Below are 26,724 nucleotides of genomic sequence, written 5' to 3' on the forward strand. Positions count from 1 at the left end.
TTAAACTTACTGTATAGTTTTAATCCCCAATATTTTCCCATTGTGAATCCTAACCATAGCCTTGATTAAAACACGTTGTTCTTGTTTATTTATTTATTTGTAGATTTCCAGTTACAGTCTGCGATGTTAATTTCTCTGGAATCAAAAATGAAATGAAAATGAAATTTTTGAGTTTTACGTCCCACGGTTATGCCGGTAAGGCTAAAGGAGACGGTGATGATGAGAGATGAATGAAATGGTGGAATGAAGAAAGTGGGAGGAAACGGGAGAACCCCGAGAAAACCCACGCACACGGTTCTCTGGAATCAAATTCTACAACGATCGGAAAGGGATTAAAAAAAAAGTGGCCGGGCCTATATTTAAAGGTGCCAACCCAGACGTTCGACTGGTACAATTGAGGAAAAACCTTGGGCAAACCTCAGTCAGAATTCGAATCCGACACCTCCCAATTGCGAAGCAACAACGCTAACTACTAGCCTACGTCCGCTTGTATAGATTATAAATTATTGTATAATGTATACTTTTATCTTTCTTTGAAAAGTTTTCTTAACCATCTAAAATTTTAATTACGAATTTCGCTCCATGGTTCTTCCTTTGTAGGTACTCGTACAATCTGTTCTTTGCAGATGTGCACCGAGATATTTTTGTTGAGAGGGATCCAGAGTTAGGGGATCCAATAGTATAGGATACTACGTCTATGAAGTTGAGCCAGCGTTGTTCTTCACCCGAAAAGAGGAAAAAAAATGAAATGAAATTTTTGAGTTTTACGTCCCACAGTTATGCCGGCTAGGCTAATGGAGACGGTGATTATGAGAAATGAATGAAATGGTGGAATGAAGAAAGTGGGAGGAAACAGGAGAACCCCGAGGAAACCCACGCACACGGTGTTTGTTCACCACAAAGTTCACTTGGAGGGAGAATGGTTTGAACCCGGGACCAGAGGTGCACGCTCTACCACTGAGCCACCGCGGTCCCACACCCGAAAAAATGATAATAATTATTAAGTACTGCCACTTATATTCTCAGAATAAATTACAGAATTCGATAATTTTTTTGAGAAAAGAAACTACAGATGAAGTATAAGATCAAAGCTTTGTGTATCCAACATTCTCTGCCAAACAAGTGTACAAAATACAAATCTATGTCGAGTTACGAAGTATGGGGACTCCGGTTGACTCCTCGCATGGGGAACGCCCTTGATCTTGCGTATATGTCTGTTATTTATTGTTCTTTCACTTTATTATTATTATTATTATTATTATTATTATTATTATTATTATTATTAGTAGTAGTAGTAGTAGTAGTAGTAGTAGTAGTAGTAGTAGTAGTAGTAGTAGTAGTAGTAGTAGTAGTAATAGTAGTAGTAGTATATTATAATATTTTAAGCATATAAGTTTCTATAAAGTAGTGATTCTCTGTTAGTACTGAACATTGTCGCTGCCGCTGGAGGCGATGAGTGATACTGTCTATCTAAAAATTGATTTTAAGTAATTATTAAATGCGTGATGTTTTTTAAATTCTAAAATTTCGCGTCACATCCTATGGGACTGCGCGACACACCGGTTGTGACCCACTAAAGTAAATTGTTTCCGTTAGACTCTTTTCTACTGAAAATTTCTTTGTGGGTAAGTGTGGTTTACTTTTGCTAATATTCTTAACGACTATAAGCAAATTGTTTAAATACATTTACAAGTAACTTTCATTTCACTATGTGAAACTACAACAGACTTCCAACCATAGGAGTAACTAGAGCGGGAGAGCAGGGTGACAGGCACTCCTTAGATCACCGTTGGCTCCAGGGAAGTCATTTAGGGGGAGCAAGGGGGATATTTCCCCACTGAGTTTGAGATTTATATAGATTTTATAAATAGAATAATAGTAAAACAGTGAAAAACGGGAGATTTTACTTAAATCAAGGGGTCTTGACTCCCCCAAAGCAAAATCTGAAATGACGCTCCTGTTTGGCTCCTCAAGCAAGATATTCTAGTTGCACCAATGCTTCCAACTATGGGAATTCAATATTGAAAACCGGAAGCGGTAGAGCCATAACTTTGGTTGCAATAGAGGGATAACCTCGAAGAAAGAGCATGTTCTTGAGACGTTGCATTCAAAGGAAAAAGTAATTTCTCGTTGCTACTAGTGTTCTAGTTCGAAAAGAATCAGAATTGAAACAGGAAGTTGTAAATTTCTTTAATCTCCGGTCTTAGTTAAGAAATAAAGGTGGAGATGGAACTTATTCTTAGGGCTTTGAATCTATTTCAAAAATATGCTTCTTGTCTCTTCATCATTTTTCTTCCATGTTGGGCAACGTTGAAACCGGAAATGGTTAATTTCTACCATTTTCAATGTGAATAGAGGGTTAAGAGGGAAGATAGACCTATTCTTGCAACACTGAATGCATATTGAAAACCCACTTCTCAATATCTGTTATAGTTTTTTCTCTATAATGATCCTGGATTTCTATCAAGCTTGGTACGAATAGAGATCGAGATAAAACCTATTCTTGGGACGCTGAACCAGAATCCGAAAAGCTGTATCTCGCAGTCTTTTACCCTTTTTCATCTATGGAGATTAATATTGAAACCGACAATGGGCATACGGATGGACATAGCCTTTCTATAAGACTTTTTTTTTTTTTTTTTAATGAACATGCACAGGGCCGGATTTAGGGGTGTGTGCACGTACACCCCCCTTTCGTTGTAAATATACACTATTTAAAATGAGAAGCTACTAGTGAAAATAGCAACTTTCTGAAACTTTCTTTCATGTTTCCGTTTGGGGCCGAACTTTGCAAAAACAATAGTTAAAGTCGATTTTCTAAAGGTTGAAGGAAAAGGATTCACCAAGCAAAACAATCTAATATTTCTCAAGTAGGGAAGAAAACAGGAACCAAGGGGAGAGAACATTTTTTCCTGCGTAACCCTTGCGACCCTCTTTAAAATACTCCCCCGTTCTATGGATCAGTTCTCAGGGGTAAAGAATATTGTCGCATGTCACTTTGAAGAGTTTCAATGTGATTGGTTATTTTGGTAGATATTGGTGCACCCCCTCAGACAATCTTTGGTTTGTCTCTTTTTCAGGATCTGGACAATATCGATATCAGATGTGAACCTACAATTTATAATACAAAATCAAACCTCGTATAGGTTCACTGAGGATCAAATTCGGCTAAGAATTTATATTTATATATGACAATTGAGTTAATTATATATAAAGCTTTATATATATATAAAGCTTTAGAGGTAACGATAACTACTTTGCGTACATACACTAGCGGATTCACGAGGAGGACGATGGGGCTGACCGCCTTTCCAAAGGCTACCTTTCTATAGGTCTACATATTGCACGATTTTATTCCGATTTGATGTAAAACTCCGTATTTCAAGCCTACATTAATCGTCCAAGAGGCGATTCGCCCCCTTTAAAAGACCTTTATGAACCGCTAGTGCGTATATACTACTGTATAACAATACTAAATTGAATTCTAATGTTAGAATTAAAAAATAAGTCTCAGTTTCTGATATTAGAATTAGAAAAAAAAACACGAATCGCACAAAAGACGAGAGAAAAGCGTAGAAATCAGTGGAACACTTTTATTAGAATTCGATAAACTCACTGTCAAGAATCAGTAACTAGCTACTTCGTAAAAATTGTATTCGACCTGCTCACATTTCGAATCGGCTTAAGACTGAGCGCTCCTTTGGGATATTCAGTGCAGAGTCATCTCGTAAGGATGAATCCAGAGAAATTCTCCTCACGTAAACAAAATTATCTTTTGTTATCCTCATTTGTATATAAGTATTTGGAACTTTCAAATATTTAACAAAGGAAGGTTCAAGTACTCAAACTCATATTGATCCGGAATATTTTTGTATACATATCTAATATGGAAAATACTTAGTTTTTCATAAAATCTTGTATTTGTGGAACAGAAACGATTAAAACCTCGAAACCTCCATTTGCTTACGCCACTGGTAGAAGACACTCCTCAGTTTCAGAGCATTCAACTCTTGTTCGAGGAACCCATAGTCCTACTCTAGACCATGCGAGTTTGTGATGGACATTTCATTAACTTACGTTTCTTTCTTTCTTTCTTTTATTATTCTCTATTGCAGTTATGATTTTAGGGAACAATTTGAATAAATGGGGGATGAAAGTAGTACAATGCAGTAATACAGGTTGAGCACGATCGAAAAAGTATCATCCTAATCCTTTGTAATCATCACCACTCCCATGTCTTCCCATAGACTTCATTTCAGTAAGTCATCCATAAACTAGAGATCGAATTTAATTTTCATTTCAAAGTATTATTGGTTTTCAAAATTTCTTATGCCTTCTTTTACAGAATAATTTGTAATACATTTTCCAGAGATATCATAATCTTGTAGGTTAGCAACAATGAAGTTCTCCGTCGAACGTACCGTTGGAATCTTTGCGCCAGTTTGAAGTGAGGTATGAGCGAGTGTAGTGTGGTCTGAGTTGTGAAACGTGGGATTGTTTTGTTTGTATAGTGCATATAGGAACTCGAATTGTTTTTCTGCAACATATACCAATGTTGCAGAATTGTTTGAAGGTATGTATTAAGACTTTGAAGATATTTTATAGTTGTTTAAATTAAATATTCAGCTGTACGTATAGAAAATTTATTATTTGTTTCAATATTTACACTGATAAAATCACCTGAAAGGTGAATAAATATTAATTATGAGTACGGCGGCACCCGTTCAATATTAATAGTGTGGTCATAATTAGAAGCACAGTTAGTGATATGTTATGATCAGCTGTTCAACTGTTGTGATTTTTTTTTTTTTTTGTGTGTGTGTGTGTGTGCTTATGTTGTTTATTATAGAATTTTAACATTATTCGATTATGCTGAATTCTATTATACATTATTACGAACTAATGCGTATATTATGAATTACCAACGAAGTGAGAAATGTATGTGATTGAATTTCTGTAGAAGTATTTATGAAAAAACTAGAAGGATATGTTGAATGACGAATTTTTATGGTGCGTCAGTGCTGATTATTCGCAATACTTCCCGCGCTGTAGTGTTCTTTTATTATTGGCTACTCCGTATATTTGAAAAGAGTATTATGTAAATATTTCATATTACGTGACGAGTATTACTGATAAGTGTGAATGATGTTGATTATTCATTTTGTATTGCTTCTTTCTGTTTCGCATACATTTATATTTGAATACAGTAATAATAATGCCGTTTGATCTTTATTCAAGTTATTCCACATCCAGGAATTTATAAACGGCAACCTGATCTGTCTGTTCGGCAGAAGTCGAAATAATTTTCATTCCCACCTCATTCATTTTCTACTTATTTCAAGGTCGGAGAAGGAATCTCTATGACCTTCGATAAGAGTTAATTATTCATATTGTCTTTGAAGGATGGAAGGACCGGGAAATAACCTGGCAATTGCAAGTTCTGCTTTTGTGTATCGCTCCTGAATAACGTAACAACAGGCCGATAGTCACCTGAACATACTGCACATGAACTGTGATCCGAAGGAGCGGGAATAGTTTGCGCCAATGATAATGGCGTCATCAGGCCCTTCTAATCATCGGTTTTGAGCCTTTCCTTTAATTTTTGATTAAAGCAATATGACATAAGCTGGGCTAAAGAATGTTATTATGTTCCCCTATAGCCAAATTATCAACGTCCGTGGTTTCGGGTTCGATTCTCGATGAAGAAAAAATTTCGCAGATTCAGCATACTGTAATAATTAATTGGTAAATCTTGAATATAAGTAGAGTAATAATATAGGAATCTACCGTAGTGAACTCCATTGTAAAAAGCAAAATTAAACGACAATAGGAGCCGATTTACGTATCATATATTCACCGAAAATCAGTATGGCTGGCCGTACCCCTTGATCAGATGTAACAATTTATCAGTACCACTACCACAAGTAGTAATATTAGCGGAGTATGTTTAGTACAAGGGGTCCAGAAGCACGTAAAAAACACAAAATTTACAGGAAAAATGAATGGTGCAAGTCTTTAGACGTAACAGAACGTAACCAAATCTAACCTAAAATAACCTAAGCTAACCTGAACTAACCTAATATTAGTAGAAATAAGCGAAATTCTATAATTGTTTGGAAAATTATGCTGGACCCATACACTAATATAACATAAACTACGTAACCTAACATAAACTAATCAAACCTAACCTAAACTAACCTAACATACCCTAAACTAACCTAATGTAAACAGAAATTACCAAAATTGAAAAAAAAATTTAGAGAAAAGAGCTGGATCCCTTCTTCTAAACATAGTCCATATTAGCGGTTAACGAAAAAAAAAAAAAAAAACACGAAGAGACATAGATCGATAGATCTTAAAAGTGTGAAACTTCATCGCGCAGTTTTTGAGAAAAACAAATTTCTGTGCAAACCTAAAAATCGATGCTGTACGAAAGCCATGCTTCTTCTTGAGGTGAAACTGATACGGAAATATATCTTCATTAAGCTCTTTATTGCAATACTGGTAATACTACATTGCATAGTATGATTCATGAGGTACAATATAAATTATGATTAGCTACTGAATTTTAATTTCTGTTAAAAATATTATCCAAAGATAGGACATATCAGTTGATAGGTCTCATCGAACTGAACAAAATACATGGTGGTAAATTCTTACGTTTAGTTTTCGAGAAAAAATAGAATTAAATGAAATGAACTCTTTTAAGTTTTACGTCCTACGGTTATGCTGACTAGGCTAAAGCAAACAGTGATGATGAGAAATGAATGGAATGCTGGAGTAACTAAAGTGCGAAGGAACGGGAGAACCCCGAGAAAACCCATCCATGCGGTTTTTGTCCACCACCAAGTTCACTTGGCGCGAGTTGGGATCGAATCAGGGATCCCATGCACTAAAGGGACAAGGTTCTAGAACACAGGCCACCCTTCCCATTTAGCTGCAATAAAGATAGAAAACAGCGTTCCCTGCGGGGCTCTAACCCGCCCTTCACTCGCTAATTAAACTTTGGGTACAAAAAGGAATCAACCTAGTTATGCCTCTTTCACATTATCCGGCGATTTGCCGGATCCGGTTCCGGCTGTTTGCCGGATCCGGTTTCGGCCCCTTTCATATTATCCGGCGTTTTGCCGTGGATGAAAAATATGCGAGCAGGGTTGCTGTGCAACTGAAGAAACAAAACTCAGTGACTCTTGTCGTGTTGTGGTAGTTGTAATGGACAGACGCCAAATGTGTTTTCTACTCGCCTTGTTAAGACACAGGCAGAAAAAAAAAGTCAGAGACACATATGGGTTCACCCATTTTTAGAGAAGCGGTACTTGAAGGAGATTTTTCTATACTGTTTCCACAATTAAGGGAAGACGAAGTAAAATTCTTTAATTACTTTCGTATGTCTATCGCATCTTTTGATGAGTTGTTGGATCGCGTACGGACCCAGCTGCAGAGGCAGAATTCAAAATTTAGGAACTGTATTCAACCTCCAGAAATGTTGGGTGTAACATTAAGATAAGATAATTTGTATTTTTTATACACATAGATAACGTTAAATTTAATGTAATTGAATAGATGGTTGAAGAAAGGATCTGAGTCAATTTCGTATAGTCATAAGATATTGAAGAAAAAAACATGTTAAAACATTTCACTACAATATACGAGACGAAACACTCAACACAAGAAGTTAATTCCTTTATCAATAGTACCTTACATTATTCGCAGCTGAATTTCCAAGGTGATGGATCCAGGTCCCTTCTGTAATCAATAGAATAGTGTAACCAGTGACGGATCTAGCCTGGGGCCAGGGGGGCCTAGGCCCCCCAGTTTTTTGAGTGACAAAAATAATTATCATATTATATATTTTTGTAAGTTTATAGTAAACTCATGATATATCTATGATAGCCTGGGTTCTGGCAGCCCCCTATGTTTTCCCTTCTAGATCCGCCACTGAATTTAGACTAAATTAGTAATAAAAATAATAATGTATGGCTAGGCAGAGTATACGATTTCTATAACATTTTTCCCGGGGCCCCTTTTTCCTTGTGATAATTTCGAATTCTAAGGAGGAGGGGAATAATTTCACGCCAAAAAGTCTTTTTTTTCAAAGACCATTGAAAAGGGGATTTTTTTCTTAGGTCTACTAATTCAAAACTTTCGGACCAATTCATCCAATTTGTTTTAATTCTAAATTTTTGATTTTGTTATTTTATTATTACTTTTTTTTTTTTTAGATTGATCATTATAATTTTGTCCCAAAATTCGTATTTTTGAGTTAGAAATGTTAGGCTCGACCATTTTGGATTACTCCTGAAAGCAAAATAAGTTTCCAATCGAAAAAAAAGTCCAAACTTGTTGAAAGTAAGCAAATACTACAGGATCCTCAGATTCGACCGTAAATTGACCTGCAAAAGGCAGATTGGAAAGACGGGTAGCAACCTCTTTTTTTTTCTTTTTTTTTAATTTTTGAATATTTTCTTAGAAAAACATTTTAACACATTTTAGGTCATATTTTTCCCCCTACAATTCATATTTTTGAGTCAGGACCGATTATCACGACCAAGTCACGATAAAGGGGGTTATAAATTAAAGTTTTAAATCCAAATCAAATATTTTGTCTTAAATACTGTCTCTCTTTCAATTCAGTACGCGAATAACTTTCTACGAACATTTGTTGTGTTAAAAGAATTGTGAAGAAATAAGTTAATGTTAAATTGTTTCACTTCAATAAAACGAGGGGACCGTGGTGGGTAAGTGGCAGAGTATTCACCTCTGGTGCAGGGGTGCTTGGTTCGATCCCAGCTCGCGCCAAGTGAACTTTGTGTTGGACAAGTAACGTTTGTGTGGGTTTTCTCGGGGTTCTCCCATTTTCTCCCACTTTCTTCATTCCATCATTTCATTCATTTCTCATCATCACCGTCTCTTTTAGCCTAGCCAACAGAACCGTAGGACGTAATACAAAATTTAGAACCTTATTACTAGAAAACTTAATCCAGTAGTTATATGTTTTTTTTTTTTTATGTATTTGAAACTACATCTTGATTGTGTGTTGTCATTTCATTCAAAGCTAATGTAAAATTAGTTCTTCAGTTCTAGTACTTCCTTTGCCAGTATAATACTAGTGGAATTCTTCTTACGACAAATAATAGGTATGACCAAATTTAGTGTGTGGTTCTAAAGATTTTCCGAAACCTGGAGTTTTTCCGAAATCCGAATATTTTTGGTCATCCTTCTTCTTCTTCTTCTTCTTCTTCTTCTTCTTATTATTATTATTATTATTATTATTATTATTATTATTATTATTATTATTATTATTATTATTATTATTATTATTATACTATTTCGTGTTTATTCTTTTGTTTTAAGCGATTCAGTCAAGTCTCTTTAAAGCACTGCTCTAGTCTCTGAATTCAGAGGACTATTCAAGAAATTACAGCCAGATAATTATAAAATATATAAAATACGGTATATTTATCAAATATCACATCATGAATTCTCTCTTGCTTTGCGTAGCAAAATAGTACATAAATATATAGCAAAAGACTGTATTGCTGAAATATTTGATATTTCAATTTTGGGTCACCACAAATTTATAGAAGGTCATTTGTCTAGTGCTACACGGACATCTCCCAATCTTCTATTACATAGAAAAATAATAATATATGTTGATTTCGACACTTCGGTAGTATTGGTAGTTTTCAATTAATTTTACATGTCATCTTTCCCCATATATTGTATATACAGGTTTGGTTAATTACTCCAGATGTACTGGGCTAGAACATAACCACATACACAAACACACTTCACATAACACACAAAACCACACGCTCCCATATTATAGCAGCCACTTTCTGCTCTTTCCTGGCAACACTTGCTTCCTGACCCAACACCCATCCGGTAGTTTGCCGCGTATATGTGAAGAGCGCCATTGCTTGTAATGTTCCGCTTGGCTATACACGGCGATTTGCCGCGCCGGATTCTAGCAGGGAGATCCGGCTGTTTTTGCTCGCCGGATGAATGTCCGGTGACCGCCGCACATATGTGAAAAGCTTCATTGCTTGCAATGTCTTTCTACCTCGTCCGGCAATTCGCCGGAACCGGATCCGGCAAATCGCCGGATAATGTGAAAGGGACATAAAGGTTAACTCTCTACCTCTGAGCCACCACGGGCCTTGAGGAAACAAATAGGTGCGTACTTTATGGTGCTAAGAAATATGACGTTCGATACCGATAATAGTTAACGGTAGTTATTTTGCTGGAAATAATTGTTTATGTGCTGTATATGTAGCAGAATAGGCTACATTGTTAACTAACGGATTTGCCTAAATGCTAACAAACATGCTGCTTGTAATACACATAATTTCAAAAAATGTGTAACAACGACGTACATTTGAACGTAATTTTTATTAGTATCAAATATACTAATAAATCAAATAAATAATATGTATTGTTTACCTTTAGTGAATAAAATGTAGGACTACCGGGTCGCCAATAGTGATATTACCATTAGTAAATGTTTTGTTATACTGCATCTCTAGGCATACGTGCATCTAACCATACATAAGGGAAGGATGTTAATGACATTAGATGATAATGGTGGAGTGAAAGAAGTGGGAGGAAACTGGAGAACTCCAGGAAACTCCCACACACGGTGTTTGTCCATCACAAAGCTTACTTGATGAGACTTCAGCTGGGATCGTACCGTGGGCACCATGTGCTAGATGTGAGCGCTTTATCACTGAAAATGTACATATATCACGGGAATTATTATTATTATTATTACTATTGTAGTAGTAGTAGTAGTAGTGTTGCTGGTGGTTAACTTGTTACAGTTGACGAAGAGTTATGCCTGGTGGGTTCATAGATACTCTTCCTTCCAGCATCAAGACTATATGAAACGTAGACCTAAAGTTTAACATAAAATCCGAACATGAGTTCCTACTGGGAAACGAACCCATGTCTTCCACGCTAAATTCGCGTTCGCTGACCATGTAGTTACGAAGCTTTGATACGGTTAGACATATTGCTTTTTTTTTTTTTTTTTTTCGCACGGCACGTTTTTAGAACGAAGCTAGCCACAATTGTTTCCTGTGTATCTCAACTTACCACGCTTCTCAATTAACTTATACTGCTAAATCGACAGAAGAAAATGTGTTCCACCGGAATCGAACTCATGGACCACACATGTTGATAGTTTGCCTAAACGGGAGCATAATAATAATCTTTTACAGCTTGTTCATGTTATGTGGCTTTACTGATAAATGAGGAGAAACTGTTTAAAATTTATTAAAGAAGACTCAAAACAACCCTAGAAGATCTTGATTACATTGGTGTAGTGACCACCTGTAATACAAAGGGACCTAGTTCGATTCCAGGAAACATGAACTTGCGGACAACATTGTCTGGATGAACTTTCTTGGGGTTTTCTGTTGTGCGTGTTGTCTTCGCTCCCTCTACATTTGGGGATGCTGTCTGTGTGTATGGGGGGAGGGTCATGGTAAGTGGGCTTTGTGGTGAATAAACAGTGTATGTGTTGTGTATGTGTGTAGGGGGTTTCTTCGGGTTCTCCCGTTTATACCCATTTTTTTAACTTCCACGATTTCTTTCGTAACTGTGGAGCATAATCGTCTCTAAAGGACGTTAAACTTACAAAAAATATCATATTCCTTCATAAACACTCGCTTGCATGCATTATCCATTTCTATCTTACAGTGCACAACCGTGCGACATGGAAGTTTTTAGTACTTAATTTATATCCATATAAAGTTTCAGAAGAGATACCAGGGCTATAGTGAGATTTCTGACTAAACTACGAGTAACCAGGGTGTCTATCGGTCACGAAAGTCATGAAAAAGTCACAAAATCAGAAAACGGTCATGAAAGTCAAGAAAAAGTCACGAAATTTAGCTTTTGGGTCACGATTTTTTTTATCTGTACAAATATAAGTACAGACTGGAAAAGTTTGTTCTATAAAACGTCAAAATTCACTACCAAAATTGTCTATGCTCAGCTTTAAACGCTACCAAATCGCAAGCAAACCATGCTTGTATTGCATGCATGAAAATTCGGCCTAATTCACACCCAAATTTGCTCTGGAAAATGTTAGGAAATTTTATGTTTTGGTAAAGAAAACGTCGCGAAATTTCGTTTTGGAATTTTACTAGACAATCTGAATCAGTAAGTTGATGTTTTGACGTACTTTTATTATTATTATTATTATTATTATTATTATTATTATTATTATTATTATTATTATTATTATTATAATTATTTAGGAGAACAGTAGAAATAAATGCAGAGATATTATTAAACGCTTGCAGGGACATGGGTTTAGAAGTAAATGCAGAGAAAACTAATTACATGGAAGTTCGTCGGGACCGTAATACGGCAAATTGTGGAGGCGTTAAAATATTAAATAATACTTTTGATAAAGTGAATACTTTCAAATATTTAGGATCAATATTAACAGACGAAAATCATATTCACGAAGAAATTAAATGTCGACTAAAAGCAGGGAATTCGTGTTACTATTCGGTTCAAAATCTCTTGTCGTCGCGAATTCTGTCGAGGAATTTGAAGCTTAAAATATATAAAACGATAATCATGCCTGTTGTTCTGTATGGTTGCGAAACATGGTCGCTTACTCTGAGGGAAGAACATAGACTGAAAGTATTTGAGAACAGGATCCTGAGAAGAATATTCGGACCCAAGAGGAACGAGAATGGGGAATGGCGGAAGCTTCATAACGAGGAACTACATAGTTTATACGGTTTACCCAACATTGTTAGGGTCGTCAAGTGTAGGAGGCTTAGGTGGGCAGGTCATGTAGCTAGAATGGAAGAAAGTAGAAACGCTTTTAAAGTCTCGACTGGTAGACCCATAGGAAAACGACCATTAGGAAGACCTAGGCGCAGATGGGAGGATAATATTAAGATGGATCTCGCAGAGATAGGAATACAAAGTAGAAACTGGATCCAATTAGCTAAGAATAGAAGTCAGTGGAGAGCTTTTGTGAACGCGGCACTGAACCTTCGGGTTCCATAGGCCATAGAGTTAGTTAGTTAGTTAGTTAGTTATTATTATTATTATTATTATGAAACTCGTTAATGTTTGAATGACATCTGAAATGAATTACTGAGCGCCCTGGTATTCTGTTTATTCTTACTCACCTTTAGCTCAATGTCCACATCTTTTGAGGAAGAGAGTCTGACAGAAAAGCTTGCCATGTTGCGAATTCAGTAACTTGAATTATGTATTTCCACAGATTCTTAGAACATGCATGTAAACTGTAACCACTGCAAAACATTTCCGTTCCATTTCAGTCTTTCTCCATGAAGAGGTCATTTTATTTTGGTAGAGGTTTTTCGTATTTGAGTTAGAGCAAAGTTTTATGCTTTTTTCCTGATTTTTTCTAAATATCTGGACCTTAACACCCATGTAGCATACTTATTTTTTCTCACTTTGTTTTTTTTAAAAAAATATAGCTAATTACATTGGAGAACTATAATTAGTGCTTTATTAATTTGTTCATTATTTAATGAAAATGAACTTTTTATACAATATGCGCCATTTCTTTGATGTTTATATATTAAATCAAGTAGATGATTTCTACATTTTGTTTTCAGTTTTCATTGAAAAAGTATGTGAACTCCTTTCCACACCAGCACCTAGGGCTGTCTTTTTTTTTTTTTTTATTTTGGAAAATTGAACTGGAGTTAATTGTGTGACGTCTCAAGTGTCATAAGATACATGATTTTAGATCTTGAACGGTTTTTTATTTTGTTCCAAGGGTTTGTCTCTTGTAAGTCGGATATATATCAATAAAAAATAACCTGGACCTGTTCTAATTTTCCTTTCTTTTTGTAAGAGTAAAGTTTTTACTTTCTCATTTATGGCTGGAAAAAAAATCTGGGAGTATGAGGCTTTGAGTTTCCATAGCTATAACTGTTATTTGCTTTCATTAAGTGAATTGTAGCTATTCTTGTCATATTTATTGAAAAGATCCTGTTGTATTGTTATCCTCGAGTTGTTCATTTCACAAACTTCGAACTCATATTGGAATAGATCAGTTGATTTTGAAGGCCAGTCAACAGATTTTCTTTTTCCAAACCTTGTATCCGTGTATCAAAGTATAAAATGTAATATACATTTTCAATAAAGTAAGAAAGAAAACTGTAACAGAATAGTATAAATTAAAAACGAGTCTCTCTCGATTGAAATAATATCGTTTCTCGATTTGTAATATTGATACCTAAGAATGACGCGTGGTTCGATGGAATTACTAAGTCAACAGCTTCTCTTTCTAATACTATGAGATTTTTATTTTAATTTGAGTTAAGTCACAGTTGAAAATTCATGTTTAACACACTCATGAAATTTACTACCATTTCTCAATATATTGTGTCAGCGCTCTAGCCACTGGAAATTCACTTCTGTTAGGTCAGCGAGAGCAAACAGTACCAGGACTGGTCAGAGGAAATATAGGTAACTGTTTTCGTACTCAACAGGTAGTGTTGGCATTGCGGTGTCCGCCCAGTCATGAAGACTTTTGGGGAGTTATGAAAGAAAAAAAGTAGCGTACTGGAGTCTAGAAAGCCAACATTAACGGTGAGGGGATTCGATGTACTGATCACACACAACCATAAAACCGGCAAGCAGGCGTTGCCCCATAAGTGTTTAGAGCCAGGTTTTTTGTTCGTTCGTTCAGTTTTTGTTTATTTTAAATGAATATATCGGTCAGACACATAGCGTCCCAGCACGGAGCAAACCAGCTGTTTGGTCGGATAGGTATATTTTTCTAGAGAATGTTTTGTTGGTCTGAACGGGTAATATAAATTAGCCTTTCTTCGTGTTGCACTTCATTGAAATTTCACAGTAATATTACGGCAGCATATTTATTGATAGTTCCTTTTAATTTTACTGAGAAATATTGTAGAGTAGCTTTAGTTTACTTCTTTTCAATACCGAGATTATGATACATTACACTACATACTTAACGTGAAATACAAACCAAATTGCCTCACACTGGAAACTAAGTGCCAAAACCGCAAATAACTAAGAGGGAGGAAGACTTGTTTACTAAGTTAGAAAAGTTTCTTCAGTATAGTGATATGACATCATTATTAAATGATAAAGTATAATATAATTAATGCGGTTCATCTAGAAATAGAGTTATTTACTGTTATTTTAATAAACAGCCCTCATCGATGATTTAATGGCTAGCCTGTGTGGCTTTTGTGAACGTGGTCTGTTGTTCGATTCCCGGTCAGAGAGTGGAAAAGACACTACAATTATTCACATCCCACTTCAGTCTCGTCATTTATAGCCTCGCTGCTGAAAAAGGACGTAAATTAAAATCAACTTATAATAATAGTAATTAAAATCCACTCAATTACTCCTTTCACACTGTTGTAATGTAACATTTGTCTGACAGTATGTTTGACAGTCACTCGTCGTATTTTCCTGGAAAACTTTGCAGGGCGTGAAGTTTATGTTCGTACTTCTCATGTTCGGGCCCGTATCCAGGGGTCTAGAGGCCCCCCCTCCTAAATTTTCATTGCTTCCCCTGAAATTTTAATGGTAGGCTTGCAAATGAACTATAATATGGTTGGATTTCCTCCCCTAACTTTGGCCGGGCCCCCTACATTTTTGGGCTGGCTACCGGCCTGCTCATGTTCCATACTAAATAAGAATTTGTGTGAAATGAATCTTTCAGTTTTACGTCCTATGGTTATGCCCTTTGGAGATGGATGATTGATAAAGGCGAATTATGAAATAATTGGTGGAATGAGAACGTTGGAGAGAACCGGAAAGCCCACGGGACGTAGTTTGGGGTAGTCTCGTCTCGAAAAGTTTATATAATTTACCGTTGGAAGACCCTTGCTCGTCTCGTAGGCAACAGAGGGCGACATTATAATTTCGTGGGCATCATTACTTGGAATCAAACGAAGAATTCGTAGTACCAGAGAGAACGTTCTACCACTGAGCACCCGTTTGTCCCGAATGAAAATTTGTCTCTGGATCGAAACGATTGTTTTCCACAAATCTGTACCAGATTTTACACTCAAGAACCTACTCCAGGTTACTAGCCTAAAAATTGGCCCTGATTTAAATGAGAGATTTATTTATTATATCTCCCTTTTGTAAACAGTATTATTAGCCTAGTTATTGTTTTTGCTAATAGCACAATAACTAGTATTCGTATTATTATAATACTATTCCAGTCTATCGTTATTGATTTTCTGTAATAGTATTCGTTTTGTTGTTCTTTGTAAAATAATTTGTTTACATGTTGCTGGTTGCGCCTGTGAAGGCGAACAATTAGCGTACGTGTTTGGTCTGCATTCAATATGTGGTTGGAACCAGTGGTGTACGGAAAATTTCGTCAAGGGGAGAAGGTTTTATGCATTCAATCTCATATTCTTTGAGGAGAATCTCGATTTTTGTGTTTATATCTTAGTATAGTAAATGTTCACTTTTTCCATAATATCTTGCTCAAGCAGACCCCAAAGGCCTCCTTGCGTACTCTATTAGTTGGGACATACAAGTTTCTCAGTTGACAACATTTGAAATAAATGTGAAGCTACTTAAATTGAAAGGTGGCTAGTCGAGCTCCCTTGTGGCTATAGGGTTAGTGTACTCGCCTTCATCATGGAAGATTCGTTTTCGATTCCCGGTAGGAGCTTCGATTCCAACGTTAAGCTGTACTTGAGATTCATATAGCCTCGGCGCTAAAGATGACACTAAACTTTAAGTCAGCCAATCAGTCTGTCTAGAATTCCAGAAATAACAATGATGATTATGCATTTGGTGACCATGATCTTCTCATGTAGAAGTTTTGTTGGCAGTAAACTCAAATAATTTAGTTTTGTTTGTTTTATTTGGGGATGTATCGATATATCGATATCGGTATCGGTGATAGCGGTCACTTTTGGGAGTATTGGTATCGGCAAATGGACACTGATATTTACGGATACATTTTCCGAACTATTTTCAATTTGTTTAATATTAACAGTGACATTTATATTTTATCGGTCTCTTTTAGACTTAAAGTTGATCTAATTGTTTATCAATTGTACAATCGATTTCTTTATGCATGTGTACGCCTTTGATTTGCACTACTCGTACTCAGCTGATATTTTTAGTACCTCGATGCAAAAATAGTGGTGAATTAAAAGCCAAGGGTCCTCAGTCAGGATCATGGTCGCCCGAAGAAAATTTTCTAGGGGGCCCATTCCATGGTTGCTATATTACGCCTGGTATTTAATATATGTAGTTTGCTTTTGCTATATTACTATACATTTTCGTGAGCCAGAGGGGGTACCACCCTGCCCTTCCCCTTCGGGCGCCCGTGGTCAGGATAGCAGACCCGTAATTTGAATCCCAAACGAGACAGGTTTCGATTCAGAAGAAAATGCTATTGAAGAAACCCATAAGACGCTCACTTTTTCATTATTTTCTCCTACTTACTGGTTAAAAACAGTTAGTTCTAAAGTTAATAAATAGTTTTATCGTTTTCGACCACTTAAATAACCCTCTTTTTTATGGTATACACAGCAACCCCTGGTTCAGCGCTCATAATTTTTTAAACAATAAAAATTTGTAATGGTAGTATCCGTTTGCAATGTATGTATGTAATAGAGACTAGTAAATACAATGTAACCATCAAAGTACATTATCACTCCAAATATCAATCACTGACTCTTAGAATTAAGTTTACAGTATATAAATATTTTCTGCTTTTTAGTTCATTTTATGTGATCTAGAGGAAATATATGTTTTGTGTGGAACCTAATATGAAATTCTGCTTTTTATCTTTATATGTCAAATTTTGGCCTTATATCTAATATACCCTATTACAATGTTGATCATTTCATTATTCTGAAAATTCATGATAATATATGAGAAATGTATCCAAAAGTATCGATATCGGTAGTATCGGCCTCTTCAGTATTGGTATCAGTATTGGTGAAAAAGTGGTATCGGTTCATCCGTAGTTTTTTTTTTTTTTTTATTTATTTATTGTTATTCGACATATTCCATATCATCCGTTCTAGTGTATGATTTAGTGGTCAGAAGAATGTAAATAAACGTAATGTTAGGTTCAGGTACGAATCTTTTCCAATGAAATTTCTAGTTTAGCGTTCCACGATTATCTGAAGCTAAGAGAGGTGATGATAAGAATGAATGAAATGGAGGAATGAAGAAAATGGGAGGAAGCGGGAGAACCCCGAGAAAACCCTTGCACACTGTTTGTTCACCATGTTCACTTGGCGCGAGCTGAAATCAAATCAGGAATCCCATACATTAGAGTTTTCAATGAAAATTAACCTAATTTAATACATTGTTCAAGAGCTTTATGAAATTTAAATGTGTAAATTGTGAATATAACACTATAATAAGTATTAAAATAATAAATTTAAATACTTATTATAGCGTTGTAATAATGGCCACAAAATTGAATGTTGAAAAAAAGAGATTTTAATGATCATTGGTGCTGTTTCATAGTGATTCAGTAGACAGTGTGAAGTATCTTATTTTGATTAATTTGAGATATGTTATCAAATGTGAAATGGTTTCATGTTATCAAATTTGAAATATTTTAATATCTGAAATTCTGCCCTTTCATCAATGACTGATAAAGTTTAATATATTTCGGCTTAAATTCAACTGTATAAGGAATAGATCTAAAATTAAGAGCTATGTGTATAATTAATTGATCAGATAGATTACCCAGGTTCATTGATTTTATTTTGAGCAAGTGAAATATAGTATTCGAAGAACTTCTTTTGGAAATAAAATCATTTAATGGTAAAATTGTTTTTAAAAAGTGTCCATTACTCCATTCATTACAATATTAAAATCCAAGGTGAAACCATTTTTATACGTTGAGGTGTAGTTTTATTGACTTGAAATAGGAAGAGTTCAAAAAGTGCGTATATGTATCCATCCTACCCATTAAAATTGCATCGCCAGAATAGAAAAGAGTAACGCCACATTTTACAGACATATTAGAGACCTGCACGAGCCGAATTTTTCGGTCCGAGCCCAATCCAGCCCGAATATGCCTAGGCCCGGCCCAGCCCGGGCCCGAAAAGTTTTGGAGATTTTCGGCCCGAGCCCGGCCCGGTCCGATAAGTTTTTTAAAATTCTTGGCCCAAGCCCGGTCCGGGCCCGATACATTTTAAAAGTTTCATTTTGTAACATTTTTCACGGGCACACTTCAACGTTTGCCTTTATTCTAATTATCGTTTAACGAAAGTCAATAATTACTGCAATTAATCGGCCCCAGTCCGGCCCGACCTGAAGAGAAATCAGTGTAGGCCCGCCCAAGCTCGGCCCGCGGGCTCTCTAAGACATATACCGTATAACACAAAAGTAAGAAAGCAGAAATCATTTATTGCTCTGTGTAATATGTGACAGTGGTTCATATTAAACATGATGGTTAGTATCGCTTCTTGAACGTTAACAATAGCTGTGATCGGGAGGATGGGAATGTTGGGATCCTTCACTTCGATGTTGTTATTGTTTCTTGAGCTTCCGGTAACTTACTTGCATCACATTATCTATATTCCGTCGCGAGCAACAAGGATAATCCTCAGTCTCGTTGTGCCACAATTTTCAATAGATCGAATGTTGAAACCTGCTGGTATTACACCCAAATTCATTGACAAGCCCCATCTCAACCATAGTACCGTTGAGCATACGTTTACTGCGTACTACAGCCTCTGTCCTTTCGGTTACTGTTAGGCCAGTTATACACCATGAGATAAATCCTAGGAAATATCGTAGGACAAATGTTACGGCATATCTCGTAGGAAATCCTACCCTTTTGTGCCATACACGTGAAGATTTTTCCTGTTTCACATCTTCCGAAGAGGTGCCAGGTCTCACAGCGGATACTCAGCCAGCAGTGTTTTCCAGCCTTGCATGTCTGTTGTGATAGAGCGTTGACTCTGTATTATATATGCACTAATAAGTGCACAAATAGCATCTTTGCTGGTGAGAAGGAAACATATGGCGTAAATATATTCGCGCATAATGTGGCGTAAATCGATATCGTACGAATTTTCTTTCCAAAATAGAGCGTGCTCTAAACAAGAGAAATCTCATAGGATCGTTCAGAACATAGGAAATAATATGCGATCTGATGCCATACACGTTGAAATTTTGACTCTAGGAAAAATTGTAAGAATTTTCTAGGATTTATCTCATAGTGTATAGCAGATCTTACTAACCAGCTCAGTTTTAATGTCCAGCATTGTATATAATATATTGGGTGCACACACACACACACACATTTAAATATATTTGATACTGTTTATAACAATTTTATCAGTATATATATATATATATATATATATATATATATATATAATGTTCCACCAATAATTACAAATTAAGTATGTAGATTGTTCATAATCGTAATTCTGAAATGTATTAATGTCTCATTATATTTTAATTTCAGACCATTTTAATAAAGAGATGACAGACTTATTAATAGAACCCGTCAGCCCGCGACGGGAATCACTGCATAGAGGCAGGATAGATGGCTGCAGGCAGTCAGCGGTTGGAATTTACGGGAAACCTGTAGACAGAAGAGGGAATGGAGAAACGGAGTTGAAACACAGTAAAAGTGAGGTGCACGTAAAAAGTTGCGCTGGTTCCGCGGATTTGTACTTCGATTCGGGACTTCGAAATAGTGCTGGGGGTAGTGGTGCTGGTGGACCATGTTCGTCGCTACGAGAGAACGGTGATTCGATCAGTGATGCAAGGAGGGTGATGTGTTTCAGTGATGATGAGGTGATTGATGAGCGGCGTAATGATGCTAGAAGGCGCTTTGATGCTGTTGAAATGCCTAGAAGCTCCAGTACTAGGTACGCAGGTCTCTATGAGAAAGTGGATCCTGAGGACAGTATTAGTGCTATGATCAACGAAAATGATTTCTACAGGTAAGTTCCATTTATTTATTTTTAACATTATTTAAAACAATAAGTTAGCCTAATCATGGTTGTCACCAATCGATATTTTTTTGCGGAGCTTAGTTGCAGCTTATACGTGGAAAAGCAAGAAGATAACACACGTAAATCTATTTTGCGAATACTATTCTACTAAATGCTCAGTATATTTTCTTGATATAATTAGTGTTTCCATGTTCACTACCAAGCAGACTGTTTCCTCAAGAGTTATCAATAGTGATGGTAGGATTCTTCCACGAGCCAAAACTCAGAGTAGAAGGGAGAACCTAGAGTGCAGCACTTCAGATTTCAGCAACTTCAAATAATAGAGGCCAAGAGAAATCTGCAAGCACTGTTAGTGCACATACTCCACAGATTTTAATTAATAGAAATTATCGTGATGATACAATCAGTTCCATGGAAACATTCCAAAAGACGACGGATTCAATTGCCTTATGATAATCAACATACCAAACAAAATATTAGTCACTCTCCATAGAACTTATCTGATAATGTGTGGTATCACTTCTGACCTGGATAAGCGCCTTGATTCTGTTTGGAAGTGACTCCCCGAAATGTTGCAGATATCGCACATCAGCTTGCCCACCAGTAAATCCCGTAGTTCTAGCAAAGCACGAGGATTCTTACGTGTTTCAACCGCTGATGCAAGTAGTCCCACAGATTTTCAATCGGATTTAAATTGGGAACTTTGTGGTCCAGACCGAGTACACAGGATATCTTTCTGCAAATTCAGTACAAAGTCGTTGAGCTCTGTAAACACTGCAGCTGTCATATTGGAAGATGAGATTGTCCATTTCATACTCATCATGAAGATGTTGGAAAAATCGATCTTGATCACTAAGAATGTTCATATATAGTATTGGTTCATGTCCACATTCATCTGTTTGAGTGATCCCAAGTCATAATTACGGAAACCACCCGTATGCCATTACAATCTTCTCCAGCACGAACCACACATTGCAGGTGAAATGCTGTAGTAGAGTCATTCCATGTCAAGTGGACCAATTTTGAAAAAGTTCCCACTCCACCATCTTTGTTTCAAACTTTGCACAAATGTTACCCAACACCAACACCATTGGTCCACTTGACATGGAATGACCCTGTATTGGATTTTCGGTGCCCTCAGCATCTTGTATTATTGGAGTACAGACAAAGCGCTATTCGTCGGCCAATACTAGCCTAGTTATTCATCGGACAATGACCTAAGCAAACCAATGACCGTAATTTTTTTGTTCTCGAGCCCATTGAAGGCATTAATCTTTATACATCGCAGTAAGAAGTACTGGGTCTCATTGTACTGGGCTCCAAATATCTATTGCATTATGTTCTCTTCTCAGTGTTAGAAACGAAACAACGAAAAAAATTCCGGCTTTTGTGGGATGGGTTTTTCTCCGTAAAAAGTGGGATTTTTTTGAGGGGAAAACTGAAATTTTAGCTTTTTTACTTTTTATGGTTTTCTTCTTTAAGTGTCACGTTTGTTTTCCTGTAGTGGATTCTACAGTTAACAAAATGCCTTTACAACATTCAGTACTTATGGGTTCTATGCTAAGTCTGGGATTTGCTATCTTCATTGGTGACCAGCAAGTGTATGTTATGCACCCAAACTCATCACGAGATTCCTGTTGATTGTCTAACTACCTTATCAAGTTATTGAAAGTTAGAATCTTGACTGACATGCATTATACAGGTAGCCTAAATTCAATCTGGCAGACAAGAGAAAAGTTTCACAAACCAAGAAACAAACACAAACCCATTTTTATTTTGGTATAGAATTTCGCTCTCCTCTCCGGAAACACTTCATTGTGAGCTTCTATAAAAGTGAAACCGTGAATGGTCATTTTGGGTATGGTGTTAGTTTAACGATAGTAAAAGTTCATGATTTACAGATTTTTTCTTTCGTTATGTTGGTCAATATATTTCAAATAGTAAACTTGGGTATAGCGCTTTTAACCTCCCAAACGGGCTTTAAAAAATGCTGTATACTGGGTGTTTCAAAACAACACTGACAACGTTTGGGAGGTGTTTCCTGACACCAAGATAAGACGAAAAGTATAGACTATCCTGGGTGCACAAGTGCTTCCTTTCGGAGTTATAGGCTGCTGAAAACATGAAAAAATGAACTTTTAAGATCCATAACTCCAAAACTATGGGAACTACCGTAGTTGGGTCAAGACTTCACTTAGGAACAAATATGTGCGCTATCCAAAAATACATGTTTCAGAATCCTAAGGTACTCACGCAACAATTTTCATAGAGGCACTTTGGCTACGGACATATAATTTGAAGTACTCAAAAACTACTTCTATAAACATTGTTGCGGAAGTACCGCAGGATTCTGAAACTTGGATATTTGGATAGGGCACATATTAGTTCCTAAGTGAAGTCTTGACCCGACTACGGTAGGTCCCATAGTATTGAAGCTATGGGCCTTTAAAATTCATTTTTTCATGTTTTCGGCAGCCTATAACTCCGAAACAAAGTTTTTGTGCACCCAGGTTGGTCTATACTTTTTTGTCTCATCTTGGTATCGGGAATACCTCCCAAACGTTGTTGTTGTTGTTTTGAAACACCATGTATATAGATAAAGACACACTTGTTCCTCGTAATCTCCTACATAAAATGTGTCTTTAGCTTTAAAAATGCTGAAGTGTGTATAAGTTCTAAATATTTTTGTTCTACTAATTGTAACTACTACGTTTTAAAAAAAATATTGCTAACACTAGCATATTGGATGTTCATTTGAACATTTTTTTTAGTAGAACATTAGTCTGAATAGCTATACAAACTATTCATTCGAACTCAGGGTGGCGACAAACCTGGAAAACCAGGAAAAGTCACTGAATTTGAAATAACCGGGAATAATCAGTCTGCTAAGAATGTAATTCAATTTGCTTAAAGTGAAATTTTAAAAACATCTGAAATTTCAGATTTTGTCTTGTTTTTAATTGGCGACTTTAAACTTAGAAACTTATCTGTGTTTTTCGCTAACAATGTGTAACAAACTTATGTTTTGGTATATTCAAAGTATAATGACATTCATCAGTGCACATAGCTGCTAACGATGTGAAAGTATCTCTTATATTCCCAGACATTGAGACTCCTGGGAAAATGCAGCTTCAACGTGACATACACTTTAGTTTGTGTTATCGCCATACTTTAGAATTGAAGTGGTTGTTGAAGACATAAATGTGCAATTCTGGAGTATTTTAAAAGGGCAAGTGCGCAAGCATTATTTGAAATGGGCATTTTTAGGGAAGTCTATAGCTTTTGGCCTCTTTTAAAGAGACGCTTTCACCCTTGAACAAAAAAAGATTATTAAAAATTTCAATGGATTGCCCTAATGTAAACTTGACATTTCTGCATATCTTCTTCAAGTCAGATATCAAGACATATCCAGATGATCCTGTAATACTTTATATAGGAAACTATGGGTTATTTACTTTGAATGGAGCATTTAAGGTTGCAATTGAGGCAACGAACTTGACATTTCTTCCTATTTTCTATCGTATATTTAAGGTGTCAAGAAGATAAGACCGAGCTCTTCGAGCTATTGGATCATGTCAGGTATGTTGAAAGAAGATAAAATGCATATTTCTAAAGTTGATTTTTAAGCACTAGCTTCAGAAGTAGAACCTTCTTTTACTGAATTTCAGACTGACTCTCCACTCAGTCCATTTCCTGGCAACACTTTATCGGATGTAGTAAAAAATGTGACAGAAAATAAGTTTGTAAAACCAGAAATTTTTAGTTCTTCGGATTCATGTAAATACGAATTTATCTGAAAATGAAGACAATCTTCCTGTGAAGAACAGTGGCATTAGTTTTGCTACACATACTGCCATTAAAAAATGTCAACCAATTACAGATTTGGACATTTTGGGTTTTCGCTGGAATTGTAGGAAGTGTTAACAGAAATTTGTCCTTAAATTATAAGTTGAGTAAACCTCTTTCGTGTTTGGATCTTAATGTTTCTGTAGGATCTGATGCTGGAATGAATCCCATGAAGTCTCTTTTAGCTGAACAAATTAAAAATCATTGGGTAGATGGCAATAGGACAGATAGAGTTGTGAGGCAGTTCAAGAAATTTGTTCAAATTCGATTATGTTTAGATAACATTTAGCTAAAGAGTTTGGATATTTCAAAGTAAAATAATTTAAAGATGTTAAAATTGTCTTGCTTTTCTCTTATAAAAATTCAAATGTAGAAAGAGGATTTTCAGTCAATGCACAAAGATCGCAAGTTCCCTACCCCTAATTTAAGACAATATTTGTTAATAATTTTCATTACTATATGTTTATATTTTTATTTTTAATTTTGCATTAGTAACTGTGTAGGTATATGTGATTCAGCGTACTGTTAGATGTTATAATGACATGAAAGCACTTTTCTTTCTGTTAATTATTGTAAGCGTTCAGCCTTCTTTATTTTGACGAAACACGACGAGGTGGAATCGTCTTATGTAGAGTGCTGAGAAATATTAGAAAAAATAGGCTAATTCTTGCAAGAATATTTTGGTGTAATGAATACCGATGAGGAAAAATATGTAAAGTGAAGTTTTGTCATTGCGTAGAATAAACAATGCATCCATGTATTTTTATCTTTGTATTGAGTTGAGTTGATTTTGAGTTTAACGTCCTTTTCAGCAGCGAGGCTATATAAGACGGGACCTACTGATTAAGGTGGAATCCGAACCACATGAGCTCCCGCCGGGAATCGAACCCGGGTCTCCCACTATTTTTGTATTAAGTCAACGCTTAGTGTGTTCCCTTAGTTGTAGATTTTGAATATTCTGCAGCAGTTGCTTATTTATCAGATGTCCACAGTATGATAAAAGTTTCATCAAACAGCTTAACAAACTTTCAACCCTTCCTTGTATTTCTAATGAAATTTTCATGATTAAGTCAGTTGATAGGCGCTCATACACAGTCGCATTCATATCCTTCTAAAATACCACTCCGTTCAAAGCACAGGAAGACGAGAAGGAAATTCTCTTATGAATTCAGCTATCAGCTATCACATGCCCATGAGACACTTTTATTCTGATTCATAAGACCAAAGGGAGCAAATATGTCGTACAATAGAGCTAATATCTGCGATGGTATATATATATATGTAAACTTGAGAATTGCCTAAAAACAAGAAAGATGTAACTTTTTTTTCAGTTAAATATGACGTTGCCGAAACGAATTTATTTGAGACAACTAAAGGACTTGTATACTTGTAGACTACTTGTATAATAACTCAATTGCGTGGGAATCCATGAGGTTTACTTACTCGTAGTTACACTCTTATATAGCATATCCCAAGACGAATTTCCAACATTGTAATCGTGCAACCCTGGGGCCAAAATAAGAAATGCTGCATAATCAAATGTTTGGATTTTTTAAAAAATACTTTTAAATTGCTCAGAAGTCTAGATCTAGTTAAAACTAACCATCTACGTAAAGCACCGTCTCGTATTGTCTTTTAACATTCGATTAAATCTAGCGACATAGTATATACAGTTCGACTTTTTATTATTTGTCTTACGTGAAGGGTCATTATTTATTGACCAGTGATACTGATACGAAGTTTCATTCCTCGTGAGCGAATTTTGTTAGGCTAAACTTAATCTGAAACATACACCACGACTGCATTTTTAAAAAAATGATATATGACACTGTGAAATTTATGTACTAATGTTTCTTGATTAAAACTCTCCTAGTCACACTAAGCTGTACTTTAACTGAACTAATTGTTACCTCCCGAACCTTCATTC

At 36.0% G+C, this 26,724-nt stretch overlaps 1 protein-coding gene across 2 annotated transcripts in view; it reads left to right on the top strand.

Moving 5' to 3' along the window:
- Window positions 1-4,440: 4,440 nt before the first annotated feature.
- The window catches only part of LOC145690506 (uncharacterized), a 508,201-nt gene continuing 485,917 nt past the window's right edge, over window positions 4,441-26,724 (top strand). For both annotated transcript variants that reach the window (XM_081765455.1, XM_081765454.1), the window contains exons 1-2: window positions 4,441-4,573; window positions 20,456-20,939. In XM_081765455.1, coding sequence (XP_081621581.1) covers window positions 20,473-20,939 — 467 coding nt within the window. In that variant the 5' untranslated portion in view covers window positions 4,441-4,573; window positions 20,456-20,472. The remainder of the gene's footprint in view (window positions 4,574-20,455; window positions 20,940-26,724) is intronic.

This window comes from Thermobia domestica, chromosome 7 (genome assembly GCF_964235325.1).
Source record: "Thermobia domestica chromosome 7, izTheDome1.hap1.1, whole genome shotgun sequence".
Taxonomy (NCBI): Eukaryota; Metazoa; Arthropoda; class Insecta; order Zygentoma; family Lepismatidae; genus Thermobia; species Thermobia domestica.